This window comes from Hyaena hyaena, unplaced genomic scaffold (genome assembly GCF_003009895.1).
Source record: "Hyaena hyaena isolate Hyena2069 unplaced genomic scaffold, ASM300989v1 scaffold_164, whole genome shotgun sequence".
Classification (NCBI taxonomy): Eukaryota; Metazoa; Chordata; class Mammalia; order Carnivora; family Hyaenidae; genus Hyaena; species Hyaena hyaena.
In genome coordinates, this window is record NW_024080796.1 from 2686975 (window position 1) to 2705399 (window position 18425).

Below are 18425 nucleotides of genomic sequence, written 5' to 3' on the forward strand. Positions count from 1 at the left end.
CCCAACTGTATGTCCAGTGGAATTTTATAAAGAGCACAAATTGGAACATACAAAATGAGAATTGAAACTAAACAGTACCTTGGGTGTCGTCTAGGGCTTTACGTTGATCCTAGGCCACAGCTGAGTATTGTGATCCTTCACATTTTAAAGCCCAGGAAAAAGAGCAAAGGGAATTTCAAAATGACTTTAAAGGGCAATTCATGTGTGAAGTGACACTTTGAGAAGGAAACAGTTATATTTATCCATATTATCTGCTTAAAGCTTTGTATCAAGCTTAGCAGTGATCGAACCAGTGTTTTGGAAACATGATATAAATTAGGAACCTGACGGTAAATGCCTACTCAGAACATACCCCAATTTTGAACTGCTAATTCCGTTTTCCTGCAGATACGGCTAACTTACAAAATGTGTCACTGTGCAACCGACTTTTCAGAAAATTAAACTAGCGCGATATTAGGAAATGACTTTAAGATCCGCTGTTGACAGCTCCCTTAGTAAATGTGAAAGAGAAACCGTTCAGACAAAAAAGCATAAAAAGAACATTAAAAATATTGCAGACCAAATATTGAAGAATTGTTTACACTTAGATAATAATGTTGACTTGATGATGGTGTGATGATGATGTAACTGTGTTCTAATCTTGTACCTCAGTGATAAAAGATTCCATTCACTTACTGGTCTGCACTGATTACACCAAAAACAAAATCCTCCCAATGATCCATACACTGCCTTGACAGGATTTGCTTTAATCTGAAAGAGTAACTTCCAAGAAAAGTCACATACACAAAAGATCTCAGAATAGAAACCTAAAAATCCATCAAAGAAATCACCCTCAAGAGAATGACAGCCTTATTGTGTTATTGTACTATCTTTTAAGGACACCACCAACTTTTGGTGACTCACATGAAAGGTATTTAAGATCTAATGGAAAGAACAGGGATGCTCAGCCTAAACTCAACCCATGTGTTGTCTCACTGCACTTGTACATGTGTCTTTGTTCATAGAATATTCACACTTCGGGCCACTGGTTAAGTCACACAAACCCTTTAGCTTCAATATTCTCATTTGTAAAATGGGGAAAATATCTGTGAACACCATTTCCCAGGATACTGGCTAGATGAATTAATTAGAAAATGGTCTTGATGTAAATTAATTAAATTAAGCATTCTTATTCATTTTATGTATTTTTTAAAAAATGTTTATTAAATTTTAAGAGTGAGCACACACACGAACAGGGGAGGGGCAGAGAGGGGGACAGAGGATCTGAAGTGGGCTCTGCACGGACAATAGAGAGCCTGATGCAGGGCTGGAACTTATGAACCACAAGATCACGCATGACCTGAGCTTAACGACTGACCACCTGGGCGCCCCTCACTTTATGTGCCTTTTTCAAATATTATTTTTGAGCGAGAGACAGTGCAAGCAGGGGAGGGGCAGAGAGAGAGGGACACAATCTGAAGTAGACTCTAGGCTACAAGCTGTCAGCACGGAGACGGATGCCCATGGGCTTGAAATCCCGAACCGCGAGATCATGACCCGAGCTGAAGTTGGATGCTTAACTGACGGAGTCACCCAAGCGCCCCTTATGTGCTTTTAATGAGAAAAGCTTATACAACTGACAAATTCAATAAAGTAGAAGAAGCAACCTTACCTGGCTATCTAATGGTTTAGAAATGGTTTAAAAGAAACTTTTACCATCAATTACCGTCAGCGCACAAAGCTCTGGAAAAGTAAATAATCTTTGAGAAGATTCATCTTCCACCCAATTAATTACCTTTCAATTTCTCCAAAGCCAATATGATAATTCTGAAAGTCAGTCTCTTTTCTTTATCCCTTAAAATTGAAAACTTAGTTTTAACCGTATTTTCAATAAGATTTTCATTGTGTACCAGCTACGGGAGTTCCTTAAAACCCAAGCTTTAACTACTTGTTTCTTTTCTGTGCGTAACACAGGTATCATCTTTACATATTATCAGTAACACAGAGGATGTCTTGGTGTAGAACATTTATTTATTTATTCCATGAAACACTCAAAGTTTAGGTCAGTGGGAAATAATTTTAATCAAAGAATTGTACAATTTCTTCCCACATATCTTGCTTTGTATTAGGAAATGACACTGCGATCCATTTCACTAAAATATTACAAAATATTTACAAGAAAATATTAAAATAACTCAAACACAAAAGGCAAGACGGGGTAAAATAAACTTTTTTTCCCCCCAGAAATCTCTACTCCAGTGCCCACAGCACACAAGAAGAGAATCAAAACAAATGAGTAACAAGGATCCTGCGATCACGTTTCCAAAGAACGGAGAAGGGCACAGACGGGATGACAACGGTGGCATGAAGGGAATGGATGTTAGCAGCACGGCTTCAATAACGAATCTATTCTGAATGAAATAATTCTCTCTTATATGCAATAAATTCTGAACAAGGCTAAATTTTAGGATATTCCTTGAACTGAAATTTAAAAATACCCTGACAGTGAAAGCAGCTCTTTCACTAAGTTTAATAAGAGCCTCTTTCCCCACGAACCACTCAAGTGAACAGAAACCTGTTCTGGCATTAAAAGCTGTCACAGGAGCCCTTCCATCTCTTTCATGAAAGCTTCATAAACATCATCCTTAGTCTGCACGGAGACGGGGACAGATGGACCAGACTTGGGGGCTGCTTTGGCAAGAGGCACAGCAGACTCATCCTCTGACTTTCTTTGGGGAGCAGCAGTGGCCCCTTTATTCTCCCGACGTACTCTCAACGCCGTGGGCACGAATCGAGTAATCTCTGCCTTGGGATTGGTGATCTGTGGCTTGGCACTGATGGTTGCTGTGGCTTTCTTCTCGATGGTGGCTGCGCTGGTATCATCCGCCTTGGGCCGCTGAATCAAGTTGGGGGGAGCACTTAAAACGCCCGGGTTCGGCAAGGGAGCTGGTGGGAAAAGCCCAGGTGGGGCAGGTCCAAGTGGAGGCACCAGAGGGGGGCGCATCATGCCAGGACGGGGTGGAGGGATACCTAGACGAAGGAGGAAGCGGGCACGTGAATACTATGTGAAGACATTTTAACCACTAAGGATGTTAAAAACACAGGTTGACAATTTTTTACAAAATGGACAATTTAGAGAAAATAAGCTAAAATGATGCTGCTCGCTATTTGAAAGTAAGGAATATGTTCTGACAGGGAGAAATATTTTATCATGAAACACTATTTACTTACAGTCTGTATCCCTGTACTTGTTCTCTTCCTCTCAGAGTGACGTACTGTTTTAACATATAAAGTTGACAACACCAACTGGTTTCAAGTAGGATTTCAAATTTGTCAAATTTCAAATCTGACAGCCCAAGACATTTTACTAGCTGTATAAGGCAGATGCTAGCGGAGGTTTGATTCTCATGCATTATTTATTGATTTCCACACCATCCCTCCCCTGAGAAAGGTAACCTAATGGGCAGGAAAATATAATTTTAACCTTGGAATAAGAGAACGTAACTAATCACACACAGTGTGTCACCACCACTGAAAAAGAATTCATTCCTTTTGATGTTTCTGACACACCAATGTCATTCACCCAGAACCTCCAGATTTAGTTTTCTTCAAGCACCACTTTTAAGATTGAATATAAGGGACACAATTTCATAGAACCTAAGATGCTACTGCTTTTACAGACTCATAATTATACCAGATATCAATGAGAGTCTGGGGAGCTTAAGAGGAGGCTTTCACATTAAACTGGGAGTAATGTAATAAACAAGAAATACACATACCACATAAACTAACAGTGCAAAGAAATTTGCATATTTAACAATGATATTGGGTAGAAGGGAGGCAGGAATCTGCCTTATAGTTTTAAACTTTTAAGTTCACACTCATGTAAATAAATGGAATGACTTCATAATTAGAAGCCTGCTCCCGTCTCTGCAAAATACCCTACTCAAATGGGAGAGCTTAATCCAAAGTGGTCTTTGGCTGGGAAAAGTCCCTCACATGACAGACAGAATCCAATGCAAATACCCTTTGGAAAAATTCAACTTCAACCTAGGCCAAAAGTAATTTGAAAACATCATTTTAGGATAGCCCTTGATTTCAGAATACTGAAATGTGAAAATAGGTCTTAGAGCAGATGAAATATGTGGAAGTCAAATTTTTATAGTATAAACCAAAAGCTTCACCTGGAGGTGCAGGGGGAGGTAGCCTTGGTGGGGGTCCCCGAGGAGGAGGGCCAGGAGGCAGACCTGGAGGTGGACCTGGGGGAGGGCCAGGGGGCCGGCCTGGTGGTGGGCCTGGAGGTAAAAGTCGGGGTAAAGGCCCTCGGAGTCCTGGCATTCCAGGTGGTCTCAGGAATGGAGGAGCTCCTGTAAAGAGAAGAGTGACAAATTAATTTCAGACAAATACATATGAAATAGTAAATGTGGTATAAAGATGTGGTCTGGCTTATCATTTTAATTTGAAGTCACCGAACTTCAAAAACTGATCAAAACATATGTGGAAACTGAATTCATTCAACAAATATCTGAGCACCAGATAGGATAGTAATTTTGTTATGGATCATTTCTCTTTATATGCCAGCACTGACAAAAAAACATAACCACAGCTCTGCTGGGCTAGAAGTTGTACAAAGATGAGAAGAATGCTAAAATTCCAAAATAAAGCTGAAAATGGAATACAGAGTAGGTGCTTTAAGAATTCCCCTGAAACACAGTAAGATCGTGACAAGGACCTCTGAAAATGACATAAGTTGGTCATTTGCTTTTGCACCACCAATCAGAAAAGGATAAACTCCAGTGAAAAAAACTTAACTGGCCAACTGCAGGATGAAGGACTATAAAATCATAAATAGCCAACAAGTTAAAATTTTAAATAAACTTCTTATACTTGTATGTCAAACTATATTAACAGTGGTCACTTCTGTCTCTAAAGACTGACACCCAACAATTCCCAACCAAAGGATACCTGATAGTATTTACTGAGCCCTAGTCCCACTGGCTACCAATTTACAATGGGGCCAACTTATCATATTAAAACGCAGTACTAAAGAAACCCCCATATTCCATAGTCCAGTTTCTGTTTGCTACCATCAGAAGTACAGAACCCCAAGAAAAGAAGAGCTCTGGAGAGAAAGGCGGCTGCCGCAGGTACCATGAATTGCAAGCAGTGCTGTAGGACAAACTGCACTTATCTGTTCTGTCTCAGGGTATTAGGAGGGAGAAAATAAAACATCAACAGCCACGGTGCATACTTTTAGAATGACGTCCTCAGGCCACCACAGGGAGATGTGGTCACTCCTCGCGACACGGAAGCGCAGCTTACCGGGAGGTGGCCCGGGAGGGAGGCCAGTAGGTGGCCCAGGTGGCCGCAAAGGTGGAGCAGGCGGTGGTCCCAGAGGCGGTGGCCCTGGCATGGGAGGTGCCTGTATCTGAGAAGGAGCAACAGACTGCGGCGGCGCCTGCTGCTGTGAAGAGGCAGACGTGCCATCAGAAAGAGATTCCTCCTTATGCTGTTTTTGTGATTGCTTTTCCGCTTCAGAATCATCAGAATCGTCCTCATCATCATCCTCTGAAAATTCTTCTACTTCTCGTCCCTCCTCTGGGATTTCCTGACCTACAAGAAACGTTAAACCAGGTAAATGGAGCGGATTCATTTTTGACAGCCCGTAAAAAAGTGATGCCTGAAGACACAGGCTCAGAAAGTTAAGCGCTTTCTTAAAATTAACTCAATAGTCTTCTTCAATAAAAGCCTTAGATGTGGAAGACTCAAACAGTACTCCACTCATCTAGGCTAGTGGAGCAGAGTGAAATAAGTCCGGGCTTTTGAACAAGACAGATCTGGATCTAAAAGCCAGTGTAACAACTTACTAGATGGGCAACTTTGGGCAGCTAACCTTAATGTCTCCAAACCTTAACTTGTAAAACAAAACTTTAGGGTTGCTGAGACACTAACTGGGAAACTATATGTAAAGGACCGAGCAGGAGGAAACACCCACAAGGTGATTTCCCGACTCTTTCCCAGTTTTACCTGCCATTCGAAGCATCATGGCTTGAAGAGGAGTCAGCTCCTTCATGTTCTTCTTTTTCTTCCTTGATTTTCCAGGCATATCTGCAAATCTTACACTCAGACCTAAGGGGCCAGGGGAAGGAGAGAATGGGGTGGGTTAGGAACAAAAAAATTCAGTAAATGCTTACTATCTAATACTATAAAGCACCAGATAGGACTGCTGCCCACAATATTTGGCAAAAGTTAAGTGCTGAAAGAGATAGCCGTATAAAAGGTAGTAAAAGAAGTGCCAACTGGTAGTAAACATATGCAATTGTGATTTCAACCTATAAATTTTAGAAACTTAAAGAATATTACCGATATCTTTATGCCAGTAAAACTGAACACCCTGATAAGAGACAGTTCTCTATAAAAATATAAAATACAAAAATTGGCCACAGCAATGGTAAGACCAGAACTTTTAAAATTGAAATGGTACTTAAAAATCTTTTTTTAACCTGGCCCAAATAATTTTACAAGGAAATTCAGCCAAACATGCAATTAAAGAAATTTCTTGTAAAAGAGCACAGGAAAAGATGGAATGCAATCCAGAACTCATGAAGCCAGCACAACCCTGATACCAAAACTACCGTACTATTAAATACAGTTGACCCTCGAATAACATGGGTTTGAACTGAGTGGGTTCACTTACATATGGATTTTTTGTGATATATACGGTACAGTACTGAAACTGCACTTTCCTTATGAATTGTTAACACTATTTTCTTTTCTCTAACATACTTTATTGCAAGACTGTAGTATATAGTACATGCAAGAGACAAAACGTATGTTCATCAATGGTTTATGTTATAGGTAAAACTTCTGGTCAACAACAGACTATTCAGTTTTGGGGGAACCAAAAGGTATGCACGGATGTTCTGATTGCACACAGGGTCGGTGTTCCTAACCACCACGTTGTTCAAGGGCCAACTATATAGCCAAATTGAGTCCAACAGTGTTTTAAAAAAAAAATACATCATAAACATGCAGGGTTGTCCCAGAAATGCAAGGTGAGGTTTAACATTAGAAAGGCCATGAATATAATTCATTACGTTAAACAACACAAAGAAAAACCATAACAATATCCCATTAGATGCTTAAAAATATAATAAAAACTCTTAACCAAAGTAGGATTAGAAGAGACCTTTTCAACCTTATAAACTGAGCTATCCACTAGACGCTATTAAACCTCTCGCTAAAAGGGTACAATATTAGAAGCAGTCTTTGTTGGTAAACATTTACAAAGTTCCATGTGGGCAGGGCTTTAGTTTTGTTCACTTTGTATCCTTTGTCTAGGAAAATTCCTTGCATACAGTACAAAATGAACAAATATTAGATGAATGTCATCATAGGATAGCCACTTGCAGCACATGTACACTGATGGGTATGTATTAAGTAAAAAAAGGTGGCAGAAAAAGAGGAAAATGAGGCAAAGGATCACACAATGCCAGACAAAAGTGGAGCTGCTGTGGCTCTAAGGACATTTTATTTTCCAGTGCTACCCCCTCTGTCCGCTGCCACCCCCTCTGTCCACTGCCACCCCCTGTCTACCGCCACCCTCTGTCCACTGCTAGCTCCTCTATAATTTTTCATGATCAGTTCTATCCACCCCTGTAAACAACCTTCTTGGTTTGCAACCATGATTCTTAAGAAATTATCAGAGGAGGGGCGCCTGGGTGGCTTAGTCGGTTAAGCGTCCGACTTTCGCTTAGGTCATGATCTCGCGGTTCGTGGGTTCGAGCCCCGCGTCGGGCTCTGTGCTGACTGCCGGCTCGGAGCCTGGAGCCTGTTTCAGTCTGTGACTCCCTCTCTCTCTGACCCTCCCCTGCTCACACTGTCTTTCTCTCTCTCTCCTAGAAATAAATAAAACATTAAAAAAAAAAAATTAAAAAAAAAAAAAGAAATTATCAGAGGAAAGATTTGTTACTGTTATAAATGCATCAGTAGTATTACTAATACATAAATATGGTATTGTCGGTTAGCAAAACAATTTTAAAATACACTCCAAGACTACAAAGGTATGAGAGATTATTATACACTTTGCACTACTCAGTTTCTATCATGATGCTTAACATTTTCTTGATGAATGTCAGAACTACTTTTTAAAAGTACACATAATGCAGACTGATTTTATAATAATCAAATGGACATGTAACCTACATTTTGGATGTTGCCACTATATGACCCCACTTGCAAGTGTACCTGAATTATAATTATGGTCTGGTTCGTGTTAAGATACAACACAGAAAACGTAAAATATTTAAACGGGCTTATTAAAAAACAACAATGCGAATACGGCTTTCTCAGTATGGTTATGTGCTTATCCTCCTTTCTCCCTCCACACGCCCACAAGAGTACATCCTCACGCTGTTGAAACAGTTCTTACCTTTTTCTCCCAAAGTGGACTTTATTACATAGATTTCACTATTACACACGCTGCTTAATTTATTTTTCTGTCACAAACACCCACGGAGTAGGTAGCGTGTGTCGAGAACTTTTGAGACGGACAAATGGCGACGAAGAGAGGGCTACGATCCCTTCTTTCAAGACGCTCACAATCACGTTTACAGGTGTGTTAATAAATCAGGACCTTTGTCTCGTGTGCTAGTTTTGATCAATACCATGGACCTCTCATCAGCACATACCTGACTTTTTCTCCTCATTGTTCTCTCTTTCATTATCATCACGGTGCACAAACTCATCCCCTTCACTTTCTCCATCTGATCTGTCAGTGTCGCTGTCATCAGTGCTGTCATCATGCTTATCTTGATCCATGTCCTCAGGATACCCGTCATCTTCACTGGTGCTGGAAACATCATCATCATGGCCCCGTTGAGCTGACCAAGTAGGAGGGAGCAGGAAACAAGCATTATGATTGGACCCTCCACGACACAGGGTGTGCTGAAGCACAGAAAACTGCTATTTAACGCAGAATAACTTAACTGTTTAAAAGATTCTGTATATGATATGAGCTCTTTATACAGTCCAACAACATTCCCATATGGTAACAGTTTTAAAATTTTTTTGATAACAGAAGGTATTTCTTATAAGGTTTAAATCTGAAATCAAATTCTATGTGGAAACTTGTGTACACACACACATATACCATCACTGGCTGTATAAAACTATGCTCTAGTCTGATGACAATAAAACTGAAAAGGAAACAAGTATCTGAGTCTTAAGAAATTGTAAATTGCTTTTTAAATTTTATTTAAATAAAAATTTAAATTTAAAATTTTTTTTTAAAATAGGCTCTGCACAGAGCCTATTTTAAGACGCAAAAACATTTCTATACTTCTTTACGTATAATGCTTTTACTTAGTAAATTCTGGGAGTTATCCATCTGCTAGTAGCACAGCATATTAATTTACATTAATAAGTGTAAACCTCATTTATTTCCCGAGTTCTGAAAATAGCAAACAAGATGTTAAACAGAGCCAACTTAAAATGAGGACAGTGGAAAGGCTGTTAAAAGCAAAAGGAACAGTCACTCCTTACCAAGTTCAGGACTATATAACATGTCTTCATCCCGCCTACGAGGCGGAAGATCTAGGGCGAAGCCCACTTTACGGCCATACATTTGTAAGACTTGAGGAGGTGGTGGACCAGGGGGGGGACCAGGAGGTTTTCTGCCAGGGGGCAAACGTGGAACACCGTGTCCGAGAAGAGGAATTATAGAAACTGCCCGCGTTGGAGGTCTGTGAAGAAAAATTTAGTTATCACATTAATAATGAGGAGATACGTATTTCCTCTTTTCAAATATTTTTAAGGGATTTCTTCACATTTAATCAAGTGAGGCGCCACTTACATTCACGTTACCTTTTATTTCCCATTACAATAATTTTGGCACTGGTCAAAAGGTCCTTTCAATAAATGCTATCTGATTATGCCACCACTTCCTTACCCATAGGCTGAGGTCTTTTTAAGGATGGAGGGGGGCTGGGCACCAGGAAGTGGAATGTCCTGGATCAGAATGTTGGAAGGAGCATGCGGCATATCTGGCAAGGGAATACTCTCCACTTCCACATGCTGAGCATTCTGAAACAGAAAATTTTTCAATAGTATGATAAGAGCAATCCACAAACTAAACACTAAAAATTCACTATCTGCTGTTTCATAAAGTGGATTTGCTTTCCACGTATCAGGAAAAAAAAAAAAAATCAATATTTGTCAGTATTTCCAAAATCTGTCAACGAATGGAAAAAAAACCCTTAGCACCTCTAAAAGACAAAACTGTTGTTTTCTTCTCCCCTATTATCAATGTATCCTTTCGGGTTATGGTTTGAAATAGCTGCTATTTATAGAAATCCAACTGTTAAAAGTATCTAGCAACAAAGCCACCCTTTTAAATATTCTGGATGATCAACAGCACTTACCAATTAACTTAGAAATAGCATATAATCCATGGAAGAGCTCGGGTTTCTAAAATTAGTCTGTCTGCCTTTGTTGAATTTCTGCCACATACTAGCTGTGTGACTAAGTTGTCTTAGTTTCCTTATCTATAAAATGGGACCTATACTACCTACTTTATAATAACTATACCATCTTTTCCCACATTTTTGAAACAAAATTCACAGTGAAATGTATACATTCTGTGTTCTGACAAATGCATACAGTTCATACTTCTCTGTCAATCCCTAACAATATCCCAAAGCAACCACGGTTATGTTTCCACCCACAGATTAGTTTTGCCTGTTCTAGGATGTCATACAAACGTGATAATTATGAAAGAAGTTCAACATATCCTTTAAAAAACTTTTTTTATCTCATGCAGTTTTGATGATCAGTAGATCATTCTTCTTTATTGTTGAGTACATTCAATTTTATAAATATAGTAGTTTGTTTATCCATTATCCTATTAACGGACATCTGGGCTATTCTCAGTTTTTAGCTATTAATATGTTGGCAGATGGATTAATTTCTCTTGCGTACATATGTAGCATTAGATTTGCTGGCTCATGGGGCAGGTGTATGTTTAGTTTGATAAGTAACTGTCAAGAAGGGGCACCTGGGTGGCTCAGTCGGTTAAGTATCCGACTTCAGCTCAGGTCATGATCTTACGGTTCATGAGTTTGAGTCCCACGTTGGGCTCTGTGCTGACAGCTCAGAACCTGGAGCCTGCTTTGGATTCTGTGCCTCCCTCCCTCTCTCTCTCTCTGCCCCTCCCTGGCTTGTGCTCTCTCAAGAATAAATAAACATTCAAAAAAAATTGTCAAGAGGAAGTTTAATATGACCAATTCTTACACTGACAACTTTAAGAGCAAATCTAAACACATTTTAGTTTTTCTCTCTAAAGAAACTGATTACCTTGACAGCATCAAAATATTGGCTAAGTTGAGCCCTCTTCTGTTCATATTCTACTTCTAGCTTTCTCAATTCTTTGTAAATATCTGGATTCTCTTTTTCATAGAGTCGTAGAATACGTTCAAAGGTTTCACGCAGCTTTTTACGCTTGTCTTTCAGCACCTTCTCATTTAGCTGTGGTTGCTGCACTGGGTTAAACTCTAAGAGAAAAGAGTAGATACTCAAATTAAACACAGTAAGTCATTTCATTTAGGTATCAACTAGCTATATCATTTAATACAATCTCCCTATATGCTAAAACTTTTAAAAGGGGTCTAGACCAGGTATACACTTCTAAATTAAAAGTGCAATAAACATTTGTTGAAATTCAACATTTCTAAGACAGCCATTAATTTTACTTTCTTTTGTAAAAACATCACCTAATTAATTGATTTTCATCATCACTGTAATAAAAATCAAGTTTCATTCCCATATGCTAACAACTTGCTATAGTAAGGCTTCAGTCAGACCTGAACTCTGTCATTTAATTCTGAGACCCTGGGCACTTTACTTGAATTCTATGATCTTTAGCTTCTTCGTCGGGAAAATGGGGACATCAACTACTTTACAACAAAGCTCTGATGACTAAACGGGGTCACAGATAAAATATCCAGTGGTGTCTAGCTCACCGCTTAATTATTTTTATAGTGGACTGGTGTCTACCTATCATACAATCCTTTCTCTTTCCATGTGTTCAACACAGGGCTTCATTTCAGGTCGTCTGCCCCAAGAGGGATTATCAGCACAAGACTCTTGGGCTTGCCTGGTCAATTATACCTGACTCTCTCCACTACCCTGTCGGTGATAAGACTCAGAAAGCAAATGCACATGATCCAAACTGAAACCAGATCTTCCTCTGAGATTTTAAATGTGGATGTGAGAGAGTGAAGCTTTTTACAGGAGGGATAAAATATACCTAAAGCTATAACCTTGTGTCCCACGAATTCCACACACATATTTCACCTTCCATCCCAAGAAGTTCAATGGCAATTTACTCAATGAGGCTAACGAGAGAGTAGACCAGACAGACGGTCTCAATATTTGTGTTTTCTAGGAGAGCTTCCCTCTGGGATTTACCAGAGGGAATCCTAAACTAGGCTGTACTATGTTTTATAAACTGAGTAAGTTTTATAAATTGTAATTAGAACCCTGATCAACAGTGTTCTTTTTTACAGACAGGAAGTTTAATTATCTCCTTCCCTAAATCCTATTAACCTTGGTGATTTATTCAGGAGACAGAGTCTTACATCACACACTATTCTTAGTGTGATTAATACAAGTGTTGAATGCCTGTGCTTTAATCCGAGCTTGCCACATCCTAACAGCAGGACCTCGAGGAAAGTATGTGCCTGAGTTTCCTCACCCATAAAATACGTGTAAAATCCTACCCAAAAGCTGTTGTAAGGATTAAATAACATCTGGCAAAAAACTGATACATAGCAAGAGCTCAATAAACCTCAATTATGGGGCGCCTGGGTGGCTCAGTCGGTTAAGCATCCGGCTTCAGCTCAGGTCATGATCTCATGGTTCGCGGGTTAGAGCCCTGTGTCGGGCTCTGTGCTGACAGCTAGTTCAGAGCCTGGAGCCTGTCTTCGGATTCTGTGTCTCCCTCTCTCTCTGATTCTCCCCTGCTCATGCTGTCTCTATCTTTCTCTCAAAAATAAATAAAACATTAAAAAAAAAAAAAAAACCTCAATTATGACTATTATCTTCTTTTAAAACCACATAAATTATTGAAGTCATTTTAATAGGTAACGTCTTGACATCTTACGGACAGCAATTGTCCACAGAAATATTTAAAGCAGAGGCAACAAACGGATCAGTTACAGCTGAACTGGGGAAGATGTGAGATCACGCAATCTGACCCAGAACTCTTGCCCAGGCTAAACGTACAAGCTTTGCCACATTATTTAACAAAGCTTCTAATACCATAACCCCACATCACTGGGTTTTTTAAGCCCATTTAATGTATTGTTGAGATCCACTGTACGTCTTTCACTCACTATCTGATTTTTGGCAAACCACTTAAATTGGGAACTTTTGCTAAAAAAACGTAGAAAAATAATTTTATTATGCAATTAAAAAAGGTAGAAATTACGCAATTAATAAAAGGTCCATCAATAGATAAATGGATAAAGATGTGGTATATACATACAATGGAGTACTACTCAGCAATCCAAAAGAACGAATCTTGCCATATGCAACAACGTGGATGGAACTAGAGTGTATTATGCAAGTGAAATTAGAGAAAGACAAACATCCTAGGACTTCACTCATATGTGGAATTTAAGATACAAAACAGATGAACCTAAGGGAAAGGAAGCAAAAATAATACAAAAATAGGGAGGAAGACAAAACATAAGAGACAAATACAGAGAACAAACTGAGGGTTGCTGAGAGGGTGGTCTGAGGTAGGGGGATGGGCTAAATGGGCAAGAGGCAGTAAAGGAAGACACTTGCTGGGGTGAGCAGTGGGTGTTATATGTGCGGGATGAATCCCTGGAATCTCCTCCTGAAATCATTAATGCACTCTATGCTAACTAACTTGGATATAAATTTAAAAACTAAAAATTAAATTCAATGAAAAAACGGTAGAGGAGCCAGAAAAATAAATCCCATGTTCTGATATTTAAAAAATGGGTCTTTGTGGGCTGGGATAAAATTTCCAACAGCAGCATCACACAGACAATTCTCATGCAACTTTGACACAAGGAAAGATAAGTTATTTGTGTGATTCCAGTTACAAAGAAAAAGAAACTGAGTGAAATTACTCAAAAAAATGTGAAAATAGGGAGAAATCTTAATACGATATTCTATAAAATTAGATTTTAAGCATTCGATGACTTCTGCCACCTTGCTAAGTGGGTCAAGTGTCTCTGATCTCATTGGGAAAAATGGGAAACTGATAAATTCATGGTGATGTAATATTTAGATTTACATGGTAGTTGCCAACATTAAAAACCAAAACACACAAAAACCTCCAGATTTCAAAAACCAGAATTCAGTCTTCTCTAGAAAAATGCACTGGTCAAAATAGGCTTTCATTACTTTGGTAACAATTAGTTCAAGCTAAATAATGGCATTCATCTTACTCTAGATAAGATCTTCAGTGTGCATATCGCTCCCCACCCCTCCATTTTGTCTTCCTGACACTAAAACTAAGCCTGTCAAATGCAATTATGCTTTTGTTTTTCTCTTGGCTGTGCTGCTTTACTCATTACCATCTGCTTATCTGCCTCTATGTAGAAGACTGTTTGTTATCCCTGCTATGAAATCTAGCCTTTTTATAAATTCTTACCCATTTCATCCAATTTCTCCATGTCCCGGATAATCTGTTTGGGATCCTTCATCTTTAAAACTGCAGCTCGTACCATCATGCGCTGTTTTTTGTTCTTAGAGACACAAATGAGCACTATGTCAAGAAACTGGACACTCATAGGAGTTTTTATTTCAATTTGCATCAAGAATCTATTCATTTCATATTTAAAATGAAGCTGAACTTCTCCTTCGTTTCTGATCTCATTTCAACCACCATAACCAAAGCTATGTAATTTTTTGCTCTCAAAAATGTTTCAACTTCAGACAAAGAGAGATAAACATTATTTACTATGTGTGCTTTCTTAGGCAAGTATTTCCTTGAATTTTGTGAGGTTTTTAGCAATTACTTAAAAATTCTTAGTTTTTTAAGCTTAATTCTAGAATTATATATTAGAGAAAAAACTTGCAGATTTGATACTAAACAATGAAATAAGAAAACCTAATTAAAAACGGTTAAAAATCTGCATTCTCTCAATGTGTTAAGGCATGATACTAAAAAGTAAGTACTTTCTTATTCTGGGAAAACACTTTACCACAAAGCCAACAGCTACCAAATGACAAAAAGGAACCCACAAAACAATTTAGAATCATATTTATTTCCATTCACTAATTCAGTAGCTTTTCACAGAGCAGTATGCTTTAAGAGCAAAAAGAAATTCCTTTCAAAGATATTTACTTAACTCAGTGGGAAAGATAATCACACAGACAATGTTACGATAACTCATCGTGAGCTTATCTGCAAAGTTTTTTCAGTTCAGTTTCCAAATACGGTATTTTGGCTTAGTAAATTTTATGGTTTGTTATAAGCAACGTAAAGTATCTTTTCTGACAAATAATTGTGAATGTTGTTTTGAAATCCACTAAACCCAAACAGTAAGATGTGCCAAACACCACTTATTGGCTCATAGGATGCTTCTGAAATCATACCTTCTTTAATTCTCTCTTCCGGGCTTCTTTTCCTTTAGAGAGAGAGAAAATATAAAACTTTCAAATCTTGAACACTAACATTCTCTCCGACTTAATACCGATTCCTATTGTGGGAGGCTGTCCTGTGCATGCAGAATATTTAGCAGCATCTGTGACCTCCACCCACTAGATGCCAACAGCACTCTTCAATTATGTCAACCAAAAACGTCCCAAGAAGTTTTTGTTTTAAGCTTCTTAAAAAATAACTATGAATCTTGGGGCGCCTGGGTGGCTTAGTCGGTTAAACGTCCGACTTTCGCTTAGGTCACGATCTCGCGGTTCGTGGGTTCGAGCCCCGCATCGGGCTCTGTGCTGACTGCCAGCTCAGCGCCTGGAGCCTGTTTCAGAGTCTGTGTCTCCCTCTCTCTCTGACCCTCCCCTGCTCACGCTGTCTCTCTCTCTCTCCTAGAAATAAATAAAACATTAAAAAAAAAAACTATGAATCCAAAAGAAAAAGATGTCATAAAATATTAAACAAATTTACAAAACTAATTTGTTCAAAATTTCGCATACCTGAAGAAAATTTTAAGCCAATTTCGCTTTGCAAGTCAATCAAGTTAAAAATGTGGGTACTGGGTGGCTCTGTAGGTTAAGCCTCTGACTCTTGGTTTCGGTTCAGACCGTGGTCTCGTGGTTCCTGGGTTTAAGCCCCATGTCAGGCTCTGCGCTGACAGTGCAGAGCCTGTCTGGGATTCTCTCTCTCTCTGCCCCTCCCCCTGATCACGCACACACTCTCTCAAAATAAATAAATAAACTTAAAAAAATATAGGCACTAATTTTTTTGCATGTTTAATTTTCATCATGTGCCCACAAGAACACTGGATAACTTTATACAACTGACTCCTAGCACAGCTGATTTTATAATTGAGGCATAATAGACTCTCTAATGTCTGCAATTTTATTACTCCTCTTCTTTATCATTCCATACTAAAGGACACTTACGGGCTTGGTCTGTAGGGTTCATAAATTTTCCACTCTTGGTGGATGATGTAGATCTCCGTCCCATGTTGACAACTTGTGTGATTTACTTATTCATAAAAAACTAAAAAACAAAACTGCAAAGACAAAGAAATAGCTTATTTTTCCTCTATTTACAAAATGTCTACCAACCTCTTGAAAAGAAACATTCCTTTGATTATTAACCTTTTAAAATGGATCACAGACCGACCCTGTCAAGTGAAGAAAATCAGAATATGCCTCAAAAATATGGGACAAATCATGCATATGAAAAACCTTTAGTCCTTTCCCCACACCCTCCCTTTGTTTATATTTAGGGTGAAAGAGAATGGAGGTAATGATGTGGGTTGGAAACAACAAAGCTCCGCCTTGCCTCTCTCCGTGGTTTTTCTTGGCCATTTATTCCCAACATCTTTAAGACAGTAAAAACTCATTAATTTAGGGCTATTTAATTCAGCTTTCCTTCTATAATTCAGATAGAATTCTTGACTCTCAAGAGCTTAAGACATAAAGGTGCAAATATTAAAAACGAAAGGATTATATAAAGGAGTGTCCAAAAATGTCAAGACACACATTTTCCTACTGTACCCACTTGACTCTTGATTTGTGCGTTTAAAGGTAAACTGAAAGGGATGGTCGTGTTTGAGGGAAAATATTTTGCAAGTCAAGACTTTTACTAATCTGAGACACATTACTTCGTTTTCTTGTTCCAATCAAGGTTTAACTTTTTAATGTTTACCTTTCCCAATGATAAAGTTGCCAAATTTACTTCCTTTTGAAAGGAGATTTTTAAGGGTGGGAAAGGAAGATCATGAAGCAGAATTTTTAGTAGCCTGTACAATCAACTGTACCTCCCCTTCTTCCTCGTAGGAAGATTTTGTCAGAAAAGTTCGTTAGTGCCCTTTCAGCAAGGGTTCAAATGCCATAATTTCGGCTAAATGGTTCAGAGCTGTTCGAATGGCAACTAATTTACCCTGCGCAGGATTTCCTTCACAGGAAACACTGGGAGTTGGGGAGAAGGGAGGTGGAAACAAGCAAAATTAGTAGAAACATAGGCTCTCCTATCTTTGATGCTTTGTATCTCTTTTGCTGTTCTCTCTCAATTACCCTCAAGCTCATGTTCTGACCCTCCTCTCTCACAACTGTAACAAAGAACAGATACAAATTACACAGAATTTCTACGGAAGACAATGGAGCCTTAGTGTGCACAAACGACTTTTCGTTTAAACGCAGAAACGACCGGCAAACTGGGCCACAAAACGGCGGGGAAACGAAATTTAACCGCAGAGGCTGCAGGGGGACGGAGCCCAGTTCACCAAGAGAAGCAACAGCAGCAGCAACTGCCGAAACCATAGCGACGGTTGACCCTGACTCGAGGGACAAGACGTCAAAGCTAAAGCAGCCGGTCAACGCGCACAGGCGGGAGGCGGCGCCAACGGACTCGGGTGAACGGCTGCTTAGACGCTGGAAGCCACACCGCCCTTGGCTCCAAGATCCCCCGGCCCCCGACCCGGGGGACCCCGACCGCGGAGAGGAAGAGCGGGGCCGAGGGGCCTGGTGTCCCCGAGGCAACCGCGCGGGTGCGGAGAAGGGTCGGGAAAGAGGGAGGAACGGAGTGGAACAATCCTGCACACTCACACTTCTGCTGGGCTCCTGGGGCTGCAGGAGGCGGGGATGGGACGATTCTCGGCCTCTTTTACCTCGTAGGGGCCTTCACCTCTGCCTCCCGGTCAGCAACCCAGCCACCGCCATCTTGAAACCTCGCGCCCCTCCGCCATCCTTACGTCACTTCCTATCCTTAAGGCCGAAGGTCTTAG

General features: G+C 39.6%; 1 protein-coding gene across 2 annotated transcripts; it reads right to left on the bottom strand.

Annotated features, from left to right (window-relative positions):
- Nucleotides 1–1988: 1988 nt before the first annotated feature.
- WBP11 (WW domain binding protein 11) lies at nt 1989–18376 on the bottom strand. 2 transcript variants are annotated; one of them, XM_039239941.1, is made up of 12 exons: nt 18247–18320; nt 16594–16706; nt 15613–15644; nt 14666–14759; nt 11332–11528; nt 9929–10062; nt 9523–9722; nt 8670–8861; nt 6007–6108; nt 5302–5592; nt 4164–4346; nt 1989–3009 (listed from the first exon to the last, which is right to left on the bottom strand). In XM_039239941.1, the coding sequence occupies exons 2-12, from the start codon at nt 16655–16657 to the stop codon at nt 2576–2578; spliced, it is 1923 nt and encodes a 640-aa protein (XP_039095872.1). In that variant the 5' UTR covers nt 16658–16706; nt 18247–18320; the 3' UTR covers nt 1989–2575. The 2 variants fall into 2 exon arrangements, with proteins under 2 accessions (XP_039095872.1, XP_039095873.1); XM_039239942.1 differs by having other exon boundaries at nt 2576–3009; nt 18309–18376.
- Nucleotides 18377–18425: the final 49 nt, after the last annotated feature.

Excerpts from the sequence above, each read along its gene's own strand:
- WBP11 (XM_039239941.1), bottom strand. The coding sequence starts at position 16,657 with ATGGGACGGAGATCTACATCATCCACCAAGAGTGGAAAATTTATGAAC. Across the intron at positions 15,645-16,593 it reads GAACCCTACAGACCAAGCCC|GAAAAGAAGCCCGGAAGAGA; the intron begins GTAAGTGTCCTT and ends CTCTCTCTAAAG. Across the intron at positions 9,723-9,928 it reads AAAAAGACCTCAGCCTATGG|ACCTCCAACGCGGGCAGTTT; the intron begins GTAAGGAAGTGG and ends TTTTCTTCACAG.